General features: G+C 43.4%; 1 protein-coding gene across 6 annotated transcripts in view; it reads left to right on the top strand.

Moving 5' to 3' along the window:
- PPFIBP2 (PPFIA binding protein 2) overlaps positions 1-18233 on the top strand; it is a gene marked incomplete at both ends in the record, with an annotated part of 100856 nt that overhangs the window by 42391 nt on the left and 40232 nt on the right. For 4 of the 6 annotated variants that reach the window (XM_084252791.1, XM_084252793.1, XM_084252796.1 and 1 more), the window contains 2 exons: positions 2841-2954; positions 13571-13702. In XM_084252791.1, the coding sequence (XP_084108917.1) occupies positions 2841-2954; positions 13571-13702 (246 nt within the window). Of the gene's footprint in view, positions 1-2840; positions 2955-13518; positions 13709-18233 lie in introns of those variants that run through there. The other 2 variants (XM_084252792.1, XM_084252795.1) reach the window with 2 other exon arrangements.

Here is an 18233-nt window from a genome sequence, read left to right as displayed (position 1 = left end):
TGCAGCTGTTTTGAGGGATGTATAATTTGCATAAACAAACATTTTATTGATTTACAATGCTCTATAAACTCCAGGAGTACAGCTTCACACCTCCTGCTGTGTATAAACGCACCATTCCCACCTGCCATTGGCCTGCTCAGCCTTTTCCTCTTTCCCTTCCCCTCTGTGAACCCGCATAATCTTTTCACCATGATTTGTTAGTTTGGTTGGTTGGTTATTAGATTCCCACAGATGAGAGAAACCACTTGGTAGCTGTCTCTTTCACTTTCTGACTGATTTCACTTAGCATAATGACCTCAAGTTCAAGGATGTGTCATGCAAAACGCCATCCTCACAATGTGATTCATGAGAGAATATCCAATTTAGATTTTCATAGCAAACGTTGTGAAATTTGCAAACGTTTGAACCAGGAAACTCATGGCCAAAATCACACATTGCTATTTAGAAGGATTACATTTTATTATTTTTTTAAAAAGATTTATTTATTTAGGTGTACAAGAGCTGGGGTACAGGCCAGAGGTGGGGTGGGGGTAGGGGTGGTGTGTGTGTGAGAGGATTCACCAGAGACAGTGGGGAACAGAGCAGGCAGACTGGCTGAAATACACTGCTGAGGGGAGCAGCGGGTGAGTCAGGAGAGGTCTGCTGCGCCATGTGGGTAGCTCCTGGGCCGGGCATGGAACTTGTGCTGCAGTGGCTGCAGATAGCTTCACAGTGCTGAGACTTAACCCCTTACGCCACTAGGGAGGCCCAGGATTACATTTTAATAAAGAAGTTCTGTGTGATAACGCTCTCCTGCATGTTCATGTTTGTTTTTTAAATTCTGAATTCTTGAAAAATCCTTATTTCAATAATCCCAACACAACTGGGAACTGTGTTTATCAGAGGAGTCAGAAGTGGACTTTAGTGTTTTCTGTATTCCACCAGCAACTTGTGGACAGACCAGCACCATTGCTGTGTCCTGGCTCCCCCTCTTGCCTAGTGGCCATGAAGCTGGTTAGACAGACCCCCCCACTTGTAAATTCACACAGCAGCCCAGCCGGCCTGAGTTAATTGGAGTCCTTAGAATGTTTTCCTGGGTCTGCTTATAGAGCAGTAAGGCACATCAAACATAACAAAATACGTTATTTCCAGGATTTAAAGCAAGTAAAACCAAAATTTCATATTCTTATTAGGATGTAACTTAAGACAAGAATTTTCATGTTTGGTTTTTCTTTTGTAGCTCCTCCTCCTAGTGCCTAAAAACATGTTGAGTACATTGTAGGGATTTCAAAAAATTCTTTTTAGTGAATAAATATCACATTCTAGGATCTTCATAGATTTTGTCCCAGTTTTCTATCTACACTTTTCCATTTATAATATGTAAAGTGATGATTGAGGTACATCTTGAGCCTCTTGTGCAGCTGAGCTGTGGCCTATGGGGTCCTGGGGACGACATATTCTTCCTCTAGTTTCTGTGCAGACTACATGAGTGTTAATCCCCAAGAGAAGATTAGCCCTAAAATACCCCACACAAATAAGAGACTGTGGAGCCAGGAAACAAAGGTCAGTCCCTGTGCCTACCTGTGAAAGTAGAGTTAGTAGTGAAAAAAGCCAGGGCCATTGATAGCGATGGGCTTAAGAATTAAACACAAACAGAAAGGTTTATGTTTAAGATGGCCCTGCTGGCAGGTGCCCATTTGGAGATTATAAATGAAATGTTTGTACCCCAAGCATCGGCTCCAGAAATATGTCTCAATTGTGCATAATTCATTTCGCAACGTCAAATGGAAAGCTTAATATAACCATATTAATGTAGATTAGTTCCTTTGTAAAAGAGACCTTTATAATTAAAGTTTATTTACACACCCGTAAATGAATTCACAATAGTTCTTTCATGCTCTGGTATTGCAGTTTGAGAAATAATTCAGGGTAATCAATATGTAAATAGCAATGACTGGACCATAGGTTAAAAAACAGAGGGTCTAAAAGGATCTCAGTTTACCAGTCATTGATTTCTTTATTTGGGGAAGGCCATCCGTTTTCTTTCGCTATCTTTCTGTTTTGAGATACCTCTTCATAACTAAAAAGAAAGAGGATCTACACTGTCGTCATTCCTGCTAATGGAGCAGACTATGAGATCCTCCTATACCTATGTCGGGTGCGATTTACGTGCCTATTGTTTGTGGCTTGTTATTAATAATTCCAATAGATGTTCTCAGCGTGCTTCAGAATGACTTCTTTCCTGCCCCCGTGTGTGCAATGTGGCTTGTGTATATTTATGACTTAGAGTCATGTTTTGGCCTGTGAAGCACAAAACCCTTTCTGAGCCAAGTTTTGTCAGTGCTAATACATGCCCTTTACATCCCACATTCCTTAATTGCTTCAGAACCTTTGTCTGATAGGTGAGCAGTCCTCACACCCTTATGAGAGAGGAAAGGTCATTGGTTCGTTTCCACAGAAGTTTGGACTGCTCCTTCACACGAGGTGGCAGAAGTCCTGGCAAGCCAGCTCAGCTATGCCTTGAGGTGGGGACTGCCGAGTGAGCTTGTTCAGAGGAGTGAGGAGCCAGAGTCCAGCCCAGGGGCAGCTCTCGTGACTGCTGGGTGGCTTTCTCTTGGGTCTGTCAGGAGCAGGAAGCCTGACCAACACCATCCAGGCAATGGCAAGACACCCTGGCCAGGTAAGAAAACAACTGGAGTTTCCTTCATCAGGACACTTTCCTCCCTCTGTCCACCGAAAAGAAAAGCCATTCTTCTCAGATGAGAATCAGTGTGTGACTTAAGGGCTCACCTACAGTGGGAAGCCATTCCCACCCCTGCAGAACTCTTGCACCTTCACCATTGCTTTATTTCCTGGGACAGGTGAGTGTCCTCACTGACCAAGTGGAAGCCCAAGGGGAGAAGATTCGGGATCTGGAGGTGTGTCTGGAGGGACACCAGGTGAAACTCAATGCTGCAGAGGAGATGCTTCAACAGGTAAGGGTGGCGGGTCTTGAGCGTTAACGCAGCGCATGTGTTAGTCCCTTTTTGTGCCCTTTTTGTGCCCAGGCTATAGCTCTGGCTGCTCACTTTCCCATCCTGCCTTTGAGCTAGGTTTGGCCGCTCAGTGTGTAGTGTTTATGCAGCAGGTGAAACCGGCCTGAACTTGGAGAGTTGCACAGGGGGCGGGTGGAAGGGCTGGCCTGAGAGGAATAACCTGTTGGGCGGGTTAGAGGTTCCCCAGTGGCACTTTCTCCAGGCCTGGTTGTGGAAGGAGCTGCCAGCTGGCAATGTCATCTCCTCTTTCCATCTGAGCCAAGGTTTCAGGTGGCACCTGGGGTTTTAGAAAGTCAGTTCCATTCTTCAACTGATTTAGTGCTTCTTTTCTACCCTCACGCTTCCCCCTCCCACTCTGCGTAGTCTTCTTTGATAAAACCTATTACATAAATAATGCTTTGATTTAATAGATACCAAATTTTTTTTAAAAATCTGCTCTCCTATCAGTCAAATAAATCTCTTAAATATCCTTTCTTTGTTTCCTTTTGGTCCTCCTCATCATTATGTAGACCTAATTTACAAAGTTCTGTTCACACCAGATGCACAGTTTAGTCCTCTGATCTTACATGCTTCATGTCACGGAGCTGTTTTTCCTCCATTTTTTAGGTTTGCCATCGCTGTAGATTTTTTTGGTAAAAGTATTACAGATGAGTTAACCATTTTCCTACTCTTTAACAGTTTTGCCCTGTTGTGAGTAAAGAGCTGCAATTTTAAGGAAGGCGTTGTTGGATTTTTGTCAAAAGCCTTTTCAGAATCTGTTGATGCTAATTAGAGATTTTATTTTATCAAACTATTATGATCTATCTAATTGATAGATTCCCTTAATTTGACTAATTCTTGCATCTTCAGTTATTTTGAAAAATACACCATGACTGACATTTACATTGTATGCTTGGCAGCCTCTGCTGTGTGTGTAAAAGGTACACACTGATTATTTAAAGAATGAAAGTCCCTTCAGAGGAGGAAGCTCAACTCAATGATGGCTCATAATCTTTCTCCCAAAGCGCTGATGTCTTTTTATTACTGTGATCACTATAAATTTAAAATAATTTCTCCACAGAATAATAATGTACATAAGCTTCCATCTCATCTTTGGGTTTAGGATAAATGTCTTACTTCCCAGGTATTCCTACCTTTGTTTGAGGGTATTTTAAGAACTTGGAAAATAAAAGGTTAAGTCAGTATTTTTATTCCGATGTCTTTATAAAAACAAGTTCTAGCAGTTCAGAAGCTGCTATTACTTTCTTATCTTTCCTTTGCTGATTAATAAATCACCACCTTCTTGGCTCCTTTTGATTTTCTATTTAAATTGCCAGTTCTCTTGTTCACCCTATTCCCTGCAAATTGGAGTAGTAATAGGAGTTGAGTCTTTTTCAGTTGAATCTTTCTCTTTGATGTCCCAGGAAAGAAAATAGCCTGATGGAAAAATCTCAAAGGACAGGAAAGCACTTTTCCAATGAGTACAGGGAATAAACCACTAGATATTATCTTTACATCTGCGCAAGCTGTGGCTTTGAGGTGGGGATGGGGGAGGAAGGTGATGGAGTGCTATAAAAAAACAGAGACCAAGAAAATTTGAATGTGGAAGGGAATGTGTCAGAATAATGTCAGGAGGTTGATGCTTCAGGACAGCAGTGCCTGGCGAGCAGCCATGTAATAGATGGTCAGAGGACGCTGCGCTGTGGTGGCTGAGCTGGACCTGGCGCTGCCCTGGGTGCTTCTCTAGGCCTACCCGACTCTGCGCCTGTGGTGGTGATTCTGCCCCTCCTCAACTGTGCCCAGGACTCTGGTGTTGGTTCTCAGCATCCCCTGGGGAGGCTGTCTTCCCTTTGAAGCGTAATCCCATGGACTGTTTTGTTTTATTTTTTTGGACTGAATTTTAGACTTTAAAAAAATGTTTTAAGCCCAACTATCCTCTGTGGCATTATAATATCAGGGTGAGGCCAGAGGTGCAGGGGTGACAGAATTTATCAGAGGCAGAGTGGAGAACAGGAAAGGTGGGATTATTGAAATACCCTGCAAAGGTGCAGGGGGCAAGACAGGAGAGGTCTGTGAGGCAAGAAGGATTGAGACTCTCTTTTATATTCTGCTTTCTTTGGCTTTCCATTTAGGGCGCCAGTTTGCACCAGTTATCTTCTGGGATGTCTGCTCTCGGGTGCTGGCCTTTGACACAGAATGTGTCCGGGCCCTGCTTCTGCATTCCTGGAGCTGGGCTGGTTTTTCTGGTCATGGTGGTCAGGCTTATGGCCTGGTTCCCATGACAACCTTATCCAGTCATTTATCTATTCAAGCCTCTCAAACCTGTTTACTGAGTGAGCAATGGGGGGCTTAGTTTTTAAACTTACTACATGGTACCCCAGCATCCTCTCTATCCTGCTTATCCTAAAGATTTAAGGATCTTCCTGAACTTAACAGGTTATTTTATGTCTGTAACTTTCACCGGTTTCATACTCTTTCAAGGATGAAATGATGGGAGTATGGAATACTCTTTTCTTGGCAAATTCTGAGTTCAAGTCACAGAACAAACTGGAGTCTCAGTTCTCACTCATGTTTCTGCTGGGCTTGGCGGTGTCGGAGCTTGAGATTGTTGGGTTCCCAGCTCCCAGTCCCAAATTGAATGTTGTGCTGTTTCTGCCAGTGCTGTCCTGAAATCTGCTTCATCTATTTGAAAAGACTCGATTTTTGCACCACAGTGCTGATGTGATGCCATCTAGAGCTCGGAGGACTTTGCACGTGTGTCTCCTCTGATGGGGCAGGCAGAGACCTGCCAGCTGTGACATGTATCCTGGACCACAGGACTCCTGGCATCTGGTTGTAGGAGCAAGAATGACTCATGGCCTTGAGGCAGAGCATGGGGGCAAACAGTTGACTCTTATTGCCAACCCTGACAACCATTCATCATCCAGGCCCAACCAGGCCTCCTTGCTCTTAGGCTTGAGTTCTGACACAGATCACCCAATGACAGTATCTCTTGGGGTGCTATTCCCAATACCCCTGTTTACTGAATACATTTTGCCTGAGAAGCAGCTGCTACTCAACTCTAGCTGACTGCCCATGAGACCCATACCTTCAGGTCAAGCCTGGCACACAGATCTCTAGTCTGCCACCTCCATTCTAGACTTTGCTCCCCACTGCTGCTGGGGAAGCACCGGTAGGCCGGGGTAGAGGGAGGGGAAGGTTAAGAAAACCCAAACCCAGCAAGCGCAGCCCAAACCCTGTGTTTACTCAAGTCCAACGCCCACTGAGCCATCTCTCCTTGCAGCTGTGCCCCTGCTCATTCAGTCTCCTTCCAGCAGCCCAGGAAGGGGGAAGTTATTTCCCCACCTGGCTTTTGAGCCATGGAGTTGTCACTCTGGCCCTGGCTCTACTGAGGGGTGATCTATCAGCGCCCATCTGTTTTCCTCTATGCAGTAACCCATCTGGTCTTCAGAAAAAGAGAGCATGAAGACTTTGGGTTAGACTGAACAGGATAAACAGAATTAGCACAGAGGCAGAGATGAGATTTTGGACATGTCTAAAGGCAGGATATTTCTTGTCTACGACTCTGTGCCGGACGCAGGATAGGGAGGAGGCAGCATCTCTGGGGATGGCCTATGGATCTCAGCTATGGTCTCAGACTCACTGATCATGTGTAGATACCCCAAGGGATTTCCCCGTTAGGAAGAAAGATTTTCCAGGAAATGTACAAGCAAGTCTTTAAGGGGTCACAGCCTGGGTTAGTTTTCACTGGTCTGGGGTGGTCTGAGCCTGGGACAGAGCTCACAGCATGGGCCCTGCCCCTCCATTGTGTAAACAGGTCAAGACACTGCCTGGCTGCATCTCTGGGAGCACAGGCCTGAACTCGCGACTTTCTTGCAGTGACCCGTTCACAGCCTGCTGCAAAAAATTCTCTGTCAAAGGGAGGATCCCCCTGATATGCTGCTGTGTTTGAGGCCCATGTGGGTTTTTCTAAAGTGGCCCCTCCGGGGGTAGGGTGAGGTTCTGCACAGCCGGCGCCTGTGCTGCCTCCTATTATCACTCAGCCTTCAGTGTTACCTCTCCTGAGGGTGATGAAAGTGGATGCTACTTGGTGGACGCTAATCAGAGCTGGCCACCAAAAGGAACACTCTCCAGGCACCCGCCATTTATAGATATAATTGATTTTGAGATCAGAAGCAATATTCAGTGCCAGAAAAAAGACAGGAGGCAATAGGGAGGCCAAGTGAGGAGGAAGAAAGGATGCAGATTTCATGAGAATACAACCCAGCTTTGGAGAAACCTTGCAGGACACCAGCCTCTCATGTAATCCTCCCAGAATTCCAGTGGCCCATTGTTTTGACTGTTTTTTTTTTTTTTTTTTGGTGAACTGTGGAGAGTAACAAATTTAGGGGTTTGGGAGTCAGTGGATAGGACTTTCTTTAGGTGTACCACTTGCTGTTGGTGGGGAAAGTCATTAAGCTGTGTTCTTATCTACCACAAATAGGGATAACAACAATATGGTCTCTCTGTTGCCCAATTTTTAGAGCTGTGTTACAGTTATTCCAATTTTGCTCAAACTGAGCTATCGCAAAGTATACTAAACAGAGCTGTATGCATGATCCTGTGTACATGATCCTGTGGGAGCACAAATCTGAGGAGATGAGACATTTGAACCATAAGTGAAGAAAATAGACATTTGCTGATTATTCCCTAAAACTGCTCTTGGGAGACTTATGAGGCAGAAGTAACTGCTTTCCTCAAGTTTATTTCATTTAATGTTTCATTGCCAGACTACAGAGTTGAAGTAATATGTACCCCTTGTACAGATAGGGGACTGAGGGTCAGAGACATGATTTGGTTAGTGGAACTGAGGTCTGGACCTAAAGCCAGGTTGACTGTAGGCATCTCTCTGCACGGTGTTACTCATGCTGAGGCTTCCAGACAAGGCCTAGGCCTCCTACTTCAGAGGGCAAAGGGACACATTTTTCCTTTCATGTCTTTCCATGGCCCATTCTTTCATTCTGGTTTCAGATTGCCAGTCTGGCTCTAGTGCTCTGTCATTGGTCAGTACTCCCTGGGTCATGTTCCAAACTTAAATATAGGAGTAATTGCTTCAAGCTGTGGCCCTTTAAGGAGACAAGAAATTGAAAGGCAAATTCTTTTTATCAGCTCTAGTCAGAAACTGAGTTTTAGGAAAAGGAAATGACAGGTTGCTCTGAGATGTAAGCTTTCCCCTCCCCAGCTTCTAAGGAGATGTATTTTTCCTTCTGGAAGAGGTTAGTGGTAATGATGAAATGAGAGGGAGGGGTGATAATTTTGTTCATTGGTTTTTCCCTAAAGTTTCATTACCCAGTTTCATGGTTCTTCATGGTAAGAAAAACAAGCCACCCACCTCCTGTACCACCCTTCTTCATCACTTGCCTTCTTGCATTTACTCAGACAACCTTGAAGCCAATGGGAAAGCAGAAGCCAATGCTGCTTGTGCAATCTTGGCCCTTTTCTCTAGCCCCCTGCTCCCCCCACACATTGTGGTATCTGCATGAATTTAAGGATCCCTAACAGAACCTACCCTGTGGGTCTGAGCCTTGACTCGGTGTTCCAGACAGATAGACTGGATCCAGAGTTAACTCCAGTCCTGGGGATGAAAGCTAGGGCTCCAGCGATTTTTTTTTTTTTTTCTGTAAGGAGCAGACAGAATAAAAGATGGCAGCAAAGGAAATGAACAAGAAAAGAAATCAGAAAAATCAAAAGGAAGGATGGGGTGGCAAGGACTAACTTACATTGAATAAGTAAAGGGTGAGTAGCTTAAGAGATGAAAAGTATAAGCTACTCCTGAAGGTCTGGACATTGGTCTCCAGAACAAAACCTATTTCTGTGGCTCACCTGGTGAAGGCAGAAGCCAGACTGCAGACATATAGACATCTACAGAAAGTGACAGGAAGATGAAGAGGGAGGAGAGGCATCAGAGATAGCTTATTCTTTCTAGAATCTGGCTGTGAGGAGAAAGTGGGAAGACCTTAAGAGAGTGTCTATGTGCAGGACATACAGTACCTGTGCTTGCCTGTGAGAACACAAGGGAGTTCAAGGTGGTAGTTTGAAGGGAAGGGAAGGTTCTTTTGAATGTCAGAAATTTGATCACGTTTATAGCCTGTCAGAATGGATGAATGATGCTCTTACCCTAACACAGAACTTGGTAGTGAGTAGACATCATTCCAGTTACCAGCTTGAGAGAGATCAGAACAGGATCAGAACTTGGAGAACAAAGCCAAAGGCAACTGGAAGGGCAGGGAGTTAACATGAAGAAGGTGTATCAAGCTGTGTGAGGATGACAGGGAAGGAGCAAAGACTGGGTGATGACATCAGCGACAGGAAGGTAGGTTAGGTGGGGGTGATCCAAAAGCAAATTCAAAGAGCATTGTGTCCATTAGCTGTGGTTTTATCTGTACCCCGGAAACCTACAGGGCTGGGGAACAGTTCTTAAAGGTGAAACCATCTGACAGAAAGGAGCTACATGCACCTATTTTAGACTGACCTCAGAAAGGAGGGTGGAATTGTTTTCTCTCAGATATGGCTTACACAAAATGAATGTAAGACAGTTATAAGAAACTCTGCGGTAGAAAGGATATGATCAGATGAATTTTTAAAATTTTTTATCTTTTTGGTAAATTGGGGAGAGGTTATTGGAGAAGAGGGAAATTGGATGAGATTCAGGGTTTGAGGAGAGTAGAAAAGATTTGGAGCAATCTTTGAAAGGAATCAATTGAAAGGAATCTTTGAAAGGAATCAATCAGAGGGAAATAAATAAAAGGTTTGCCAGATAGTATTGGAAGATCAGCTGTAATTTGATAGTACAAATGTGTGGGACCCAATTGGCATTGTAAGTGGTTTTACCAGGAATTCTCAGACCTTGGGGAATGGAAACATAGACAAAAGACTTTGAGTTTTGATGTGACTGGGCTCTGGTAAAGTCAGTGAACTTTAATTCTAGAGGCAGGGATGAGTTGGGTGGAATTTGCTAGTGCAGATATTATACAATTGAAATGACTAACTTCAAGATAGAGTGGATAAGAAGGCAAACAGTGCTTAAAGGGAGTTATTAAGTAACTAGTGGGCTCAGAAAAGAAAATCAAAGATGACTGAGTGAGCCAGTGGGAGAGTTAAAAGGTCAGAGGATTGTGGACAGAAGGAAGGATTTCAGAGTTGAAGATTTTAGAAGTGGAGCAAATGCATTCCGCTCCAAGATGAGGCCAGGTTGTGGCCATGATGCCAAGGAGTTGAAGTGAATGTGAAGCTTGTTGGCTCTGAGGATGAGACGTGAAGCAAGAGTAGATGTTGGATGGAAAGACTGATTCTCAAGGATGTTGAAGCTCCTGAAGAAATGGAATGCAACCAAAGTAGGTAGAGAAATTGTTGATCCAAAGACAAAAACGTTAAGAGAAATAGAATTCTGTTTTGGGTTACTGATATTTGGGGAGAATGTGATATAACCAAATAGTGCTGCCTTATAAGAGGAGGGCATTGATGGACAATCAGTGGGGACAGATAGTGATCTGGAAGCAGCCTTGACACAGGGAGAAAAATGTTCTGTACATCGGGCTCTATGAGAGACATGTCACATGATGCAAAGCCAGGATTCAATTTATGCTGCAAGTAGTAGGAGCTACTGAGAATGTTGGGTAGTTAACCCCTCCTAAGACACATATGTTAGAGGTCACAGTAAAAGTGGCCGGACACCAGGCTGGTGTAGTGGAAGTTGGGGAAGTTGAGCTGGAGGGTGCTAATTCTGTTGAAGGCTGCCTTTGAGTAAAGAACTAGCATGGCACTTACTGATGGCACTGAGGAGAGGATGATAATGAAAGGCAGAGGCACATGCTAGTAGATGTAGGCTAGGAAACCACAAGTAACAATTTTGTTATCAGTGACAACTCTGTTAAGTGAAGCAGCGCCAGGTTTCTGATTACAACTCTGTTGTATCCAACTGGAGTGTCTGTGTAGAATGTAAGTGTGACCAATTGAAACTCTGGCGAGACCGATTGGAATGGATGGTCATTGGAATTTTAGTGTGACCAATTAGAATATTTTTCTCATAAACTGGAACATTGGTGTGACCAATTATAAACTGGCATTTGCAACAAAAGGATTTTGGTAATAGTGGAAGTAGAGTCGATGCCTAGATTTCTAGAGATACATTCTAAGACATTTTCGAATCCCACCAAAATAATGTCTTGAAAGATGGCAAACAGATAAAATGCATGAATAGCATCTTAAGTTACTCAACTGCTTACTAGGGGCTGTGTTTTAAACTGTCATATCCCTAGGCCTTGGCATCTGGGAAATGTTTTTAAAACACATTTTTGAATAAACCATTAAAGTCTCATGGAAGAATACTTTCTCAGCTCTCGGTACTCCAAAGCAAGCACTATTATCTCATGGCCCTTGATTTGTAGGATTGCTCCTATCCCCCTTTGCATTGATGACTGGGAAGTTCACATGCTCATAACAACCCCTCATAACAACCCCTCCTGCACTTAGAACTTTGTAGTATAGCTTTTATACCAACTATATAACTCTAGCTACAACTTCTTAACAGTTTTCATTTTTGCGATTTATTTTTTAATTTGAAATGTCTCTTTTTGCAAATTGCCATAAATTTTGGGGACCAAGCATGTCGATGAAAGGAGGGAGAGACAGACCTAGAGAGGTTATTGGGAAAGAAGGTGGGAGTGAATAGGTGGTGGTGTTGGGGAGAATTGCATTTTAAGATATTCAAGATAGAGAGTCCATCTTTTTCACTCAGGGAAGAATTGTGCAGGGCCGTTGATGGCCTGCGTAGCCTTTGAAGTAGGCCCTAATAGATAGTATGTGGTCAATAAAATCTTCACAGTCAGTCTGAATGACTATTTTCTGGACTCAGTGAATATTTATTGACTGCCTTTTTTTCAGCATGTATTTTTTATTTCCCTTAAAATTCTTGGATGGTTTCCTGTGTTTAGAAACAAATGCAATACATGAGTCGGAAATGAATTTTGGAGTCAAACAGACCTTGGTTTGAAAATTAACTCTGCTATTGATTGTGTGGATCCTTGGCCAAGACAGACTAAATTGGGATAATATTTGCTGCCAAATCACTGGGAGGCTTTGTTGGGAAGATGTATGTAAAGTACCCATCTGTGTCTGGCATAGAGGAAGCACTGGGTGAATCTGTCCCCCCCACCTCTCTTACATTGGACACATGTGTCCAGCTGACAGCTCATGACCAGGCAGCCTGCAGTTCTGGATGGCAGTGCTGCTGCCTCTGCCCTGCGCATCACCTTCAACCCTGGCTGGCCCAGGAAGAGCTGGTCTGTCCAGTGCTCAGTGAGCTATTTTTGCTGAATTGCTTGTCTCCCAGATGCTTATCCCATCCGATTGGAAGATGTACAGTCAGTAGCCTGGATTTCTGAAGTACTAAGGGCTTTTGGTCTAGGGAGTTGTATATTCCAAGTTAGAATCTCTGTTCTGTATGGTTTGGTTATAATCTAAGGACAGTTTAGAATATGTGAAATCAGAGCTTTTGGGTCAGAATGTTGAGATCAGTATTATCTGAACTAGGGTTGGGATGCCCAAGACAATATAAAATGTTAGATCATGGTGAGGTATTGTTCTTTCCATATAATCATTTGGGTTATTGCTGTCCTTGTCATCATATTAATTTCTTCTTGCTGGCACCTATGTACCCAGTGTCTTATCATATGCCAGGATTTTGGTCCTCATGGGACATTGTTTTGGAGAAACATGTTGCCCTTGGTCTTTCAGAAATGCTCCAGGTTTTTTAGATCCTTCATAATTCCTGGTAGTTCTCAGCATGTGTTTTGCCTGTCACCTTTATGTTTTTGCCTTATTTCTGCTTATTGAGTGTAGGTGTTAATGGCCGGTTGTCTACTACTGTTTCACTGGTAGTAGAACTAGTAAAAACCTCCCCTGGCCTGTCCTCGCAATAAGGAACAGTCTCCTTACTTATATCTCATAGTGGCCAAAATGTAATTTTGTGCAGTCCAGGAAAGATCTATCTCACGTAATAAAATTCTAATGTAATCATCAATAAATACTCATTGAACATTTAGCTCTCTTCTGGGTTCTTTATAGTGAGATATTACAAGGAGATAGATGTGTGGAGACTGGGATGATTATTGAGCTTAGGAGGTGATATACAATCTCTGGTTTTAAAAAGTGTATTGCTGAAATAATTTTTTCTCAGTTGTTTTAACAAAGAGGACCCACTTGCTTTGCCTTAAAAATAAAAAAAGAAAAATTTAGTTTTGTGAGAGTGTTCATTTTTCTTTATGTGGAAATAATAAATGACGGTATCTATAGGCAAACAGTTTTTGAGAACTGTAGCTCATCTCATCTTTCAGAGTGTAATGGGTGGGAGGGGCTGTGCTTCCCTGAATGACCCAGTATCTGCCTATCCCTGCTAGGCCTATGGCTCACAGGCAGCCTCCTCAAATCTGTGTTGTCTAACACACAACTCAGAGATTGCCTTATGTGCTATGGATAAAGCTACAGTTATCCTTATTGCCATGGAGGCTTATGATTTTGAGATCTGGTTTTGCTTTCAGGAGCTGCTAAGTCGTACATCTCTTGAGACTCAGAAGCTCGATCTAATGACTGAAGTGTCTGAACTGAAACTCAAACTGGTTGGCATGGAAAAGGAGCAGAAAGAGCAGGAGGAGAAGCAGAGAAAAGCAGAGGTGAGTGTGAAACACAAGATTCCAGGGGGACCCATATTGCCCTAAATTCAGACCAGGGGAAACTATCTTAATGTGAATTGAGGCCATCTGGTCAACCCCAAGCCTTGGCAGCCTCTGGGTGCCAGAAACATCTGTACACTGGAGACACAGTGATCTCTTAATACCAAGTTATCAGGTTTTGCTGTGGCTGCAGACTTCAGCAATGCCCAAACCACCAGTATTGGCTCTAAAGCTTTATCCTTCCTCAAGCTGCTGACAAGGATGGAAAGGGAAGTAGTAGTGGGGGAAGGGTCAGACAGAATGTGGAGGGACACAAGATGTCTTCTGTGAAAGCCAATGTGATGACCATGTACTGGAATGAAATCAGTTGCCTTGTAAGCCATCACTATATCCAAAGAGTCTGGGAGACATTATCTGACCCGGGTGGAACCCTTAGATTATGTGTTTCTTTTCTCCAGAGGGGTCATATGGGTGAACTCATGCACTGGCTTTCTCCTGGTGAATGTTTTCCTATTTGTTTCCCCCCATTCTCTATGTGCTATTGGCTACAGCGTGCTAGACTTCCTTTTTTTTTTTTTCCCCGCATAAATGTCTAGAGAACTTTAGGCTCTGAACTCTTTTTTTTTTTTTTCAGAGAGAACAGACTGACTTAACATGAGATAACCATATCCCATGTGCCTCTACCTACAAGGTCCTGTAGTCACTCAGAACAGTGTGTGATATGGAAAAACATAGGCTCAGGTCTAGAAACACTTTGGCTCAGTTACTGATTTAACTGCTAAGTAGTTTCATGAACTTCAGCAAGTTAGCTACTTAATCTCTCTGAACCTCAATGTCTTTATTTGTACAATGAGTAACCGTGTGGTGAAGTTTAAAGTCACGGAAGTTAAGTCTCCATCATAGTAACTGGCATTTTGTAGGTACTGGGTTTTTGTCTTCTTGCCCTTCCTTCATTTAGACATCTTCCAAATCTAAAACTGGCTGCTATTACTGTCTGTTAAGTTCCAGTGTCGTTGTGTGTTGAAGCCTGTCTGATTTCTGTGTTTGCTGGGTTAACACTAGTGATCTGTACTGAGCATGTTCCTTGAATAGTTTTTTGAGAACATTCCCATTATTAAAAATTATCCTTGTCAAAAGAAGTTATCTCCATGAGGCTGAGAACAGTATCTTCTCATGATTAAGAGTACAAACACATGAATCACATCTCCTGACTATAACCCAAGCTCAGCTACTCGCCAGCTTTATGCTTTTGGGCAAGTAGTTTTACCTCTGCTGCTCTGTTTCTTCTTCAGTTGAGTTGAGATAGTGATAGTTTCTACCTCTTGGGTTCTGAGGCGGCAATAAGGCAATGTCCATCTTGCATAGTGCTAGACACCTAGTAATAGCTAGGAGTTATCAACCACTTATTTTGATGTTGAGCACAATGCAAATGGAAATGTCCTTAGATACATACTGAGTGGTCACCAGGCTGTAATCTTTTCTGTGTGAAGCATTAATTGAATGGAGTCTGTTCAGAGAAAAGATATTGAATTTTCTTCTGGTTTACAATTATTTTACCAATCTTTCAAGACATGTAATTCTACGAATATGTACATTAGGGTTGGGGGCAGAATTCAGGAAGCTGTGAGAAGGCTTGAAATGACAGAGACTCAACTCAAAACCACCTGAATCAAAACAAAGTTTAGGTGGGGAAGGTTATTAAATCATAACTTGATGAGTAGGCAGCTAAAAGAATTTAGTATCACTAGATACACACAATGTCATTAGAACTCAGCCTCAGTGTATCACTGCTCTGTTTTAGCCTTGTTCTCAGAAAAGCCATAGAGAATGGCTGTCAGCAGCTTTAGTTTCGACCAGAAGGATCTGGCCACCCCTGCAGAGGGAGAGGGAGAGAGAGAGATTGATTCTCTTTCTCAAAAGTTTCCAGGTTTCACCAGAAACCCCAGAACTATCTCATTGGGACAGTTTGAGTCATAAGCCTGATTCCAAACCAGTCCCAGTAGGGAGCAAATTCTATGCAGGGGTGTGAGTGTGTGGGTGGGTCCTTCTGTGGGAGAATGCAGTGCTTTTACCTGGCTGAGGCATTCAGTGCCTTGCTAGGAAAGACAGGGAGGAAGGAGAGCCCCCACTCTGGGCCAAGCGTAACTAAGGCAGCCCTTTTACTGTTCATTTTCTTCCTCCCTCCCTCCTTGCTCCCTTTCTACTTCCTCCCTCCCTCCCTTCTCTCTCTCTCTTTCTTTCTTTCTGAAGGATTGTTTTTCCATCTGAGTTTTTCAATTTTGTTTTCCATTAGGCTATCCCTGCATGAGGCAGCAGAGACCCTGAGCTTCTGGCCTCAGTCCTACCAGATAACAGCCCTTTGCAGGTGCTAATGCAAACATTCGGTTTCCACATGGAGGAATCTTTCAATCCTGTGATAATCATTGAGCAGCCACATGATCTGAAACAAATTTTCCTTCTTGTCATTGAACATAATCTTTGCTAGGACACCTGACACCTCCCCCACTATTTGTATGTGTCTGGGATGTCATGGGGAGCACTGCTCAGGCTGCCCTGTGGTTGCGCGCTCAGAGATGCTTGTTTTGAGTGAGACATTTAGTTAGCTGAGGTCAGGGTAGCTGAGCAGAGGGAATGCCACCTCCCGTCCCACACCACCGTGCTGGCTCCAGTGAATGTACTTAGCCTCAGGCCTGATTGCCTGTGGTTTGGAAAAGGCAGAACTGGGTTTAGGATTTTTTTTTTTTTTATCTTTTTGAGGTAGCCAGATCTGGAATAAACTTCCATGTAACTCAGCCTTTCTCCTCACATATCATTTTATGTTTCATTGAAAAGAAGATGCTGTTAACAAGAACACCATAGACTGCTATTCTGTGTGGCTCTTATCTCACCCCTAAGCTACTCTCTTGTTGCCTGTAGTGAGTTAATCGTGGACTTGATTACAGATGGTTTTCTGTACAGCCTGAGATGTTGAAGTGCAGGTTTCTTGTCAAGTGGAGATGGTCCCAACAGCCAAACAGGAAGCCAGAATCTTTCTGACCCAGGAGTCAGTCAGTAGAGCAGCTCAAGGGAGATGTGGGGAAAGACCTGGCTTCCTGTTGATTTTACCATTTCCCATGAGCTTTTTGCACTGGCTCTGGAAATATCAAGAAACCCAAAATTGGATCAACTAGATTTACTCCTGAAAAGCAGGACTTGCAGAAAAGCAATTGACAAGAGTAAGTGTCAGAATTGGGAGACGAACATGAAGGAAAATCCATAGACAAAGAGAAACCTCTGGGCAGAACCCAGATCAAAGGCACAAATGGTAGAGGGGAATTTCTTCCCTAGAGAAAGGGAAGCTGTGCTCCTTAAGTTCTGGGGATGCAGGGAAGCCTGCAGCTGGATCCAAATCTTCCTGGGTACAGTACTAAAAAAAAAGCCTGTAAAGAGGGGGAACAGGGACCCCAAATGTGCTGGGAAGCAAATCAGCCCAGTTGATAAGGGATACAGTGTGCATAAAGAAAACCAAAAGGGGGCCTCCCTGGTGGCGCAGCGGTTGAGCGCTGGGTTGTGAAGCTGCTTGCAGCCTCTGCGGCACCAGTTTGATCCCCGGCTGCTCCCCGGCTGTTCCCTGTCTGCTGCCTGGCCACCGGAGGAGGGTCCCACATGGTGCGCAGACCTCTCCTGCCGCCCGCTGCTCCCCTCAGCAGTGTACCTCAGTCCTTCTGCCTGCTCTGCTCCCTGCTCTGCCTCTGGTGAATTCTCTCACCCTCCCACGCTTCTGACTGTACCCAGTGCTTGTATAAATAAATAAAAATAAATAAAAAAAAATAACCAAAAGGAATCTCCAGGGTTTCCAGATAGAAAATTGCATGTCTTACAGCACAGGGGGTGGTGTCAGCTCTTCTTTCTTCTTTGGTTGGGACCTTGAAAGAAGCAATCTGATTTCTGATCTGGAGTAATTTGATGGTGGCCTTGGAGAGCAATCAAGGGCTGGGAAGCTTGTGTTTGCCCAAAGGAGAGCTGTCCTGGAGAGTTTTGTTATTGTTGTTTTTATTTCATTTCATCTTGTTTACTTATATTTATTAGCATAGGGAATATTTTTCAACAATTCAAAATGTAAGAATTGAAAAAGGAATATATAGCAAAAAAAGCCTCCTTCTATACCCGTCCTCCAATCAGCAGTCAGGAAGCAATGTTATCAGTTCGTTTTGTATCCTTCCAGAGTTACCTTATGCCCGAACAAGCAAATTTATGTGCTTACACACACACAGACTCCTCATTTTTGATCAAATGCACACTATTCTAGATGACCTTTTTGCTAGCAGTCTTGGATTTCATTTCATACCAAGTACGTTAAAAAGTTTCTGATTCAAATTTATGTCTGTGTATTTTTCCACTATCTGACTATCTGACTATTTAGCCACTCCTCTTTTAATGGGCATTTAAGTTGTTTTTAAGTGTTTCCTATTACAATCATCTTGTTTGTGAATCATCTTGTTCATATGTGAGGATCCTGAAGTGGAGTTTGTGGGTCAAAGGGTACATGCAC

Source organism: Talpa europaea (genome assembly GCF_964194135.1).
Source record: "Talpa europaea genome assembly, chromosome: 1".
In the NCBI taxonomy this organism is placed as follows: Eukaryota; Metazoa; Chordata; class Mammalia; order Eulipotyphla; family Talpidae; genus Talpa; species Talpa europaea.
Note: the sequence above shows the minus strand (reverse complement) of the source record. Positions and strands in the feature narration are given on the sequence as shown.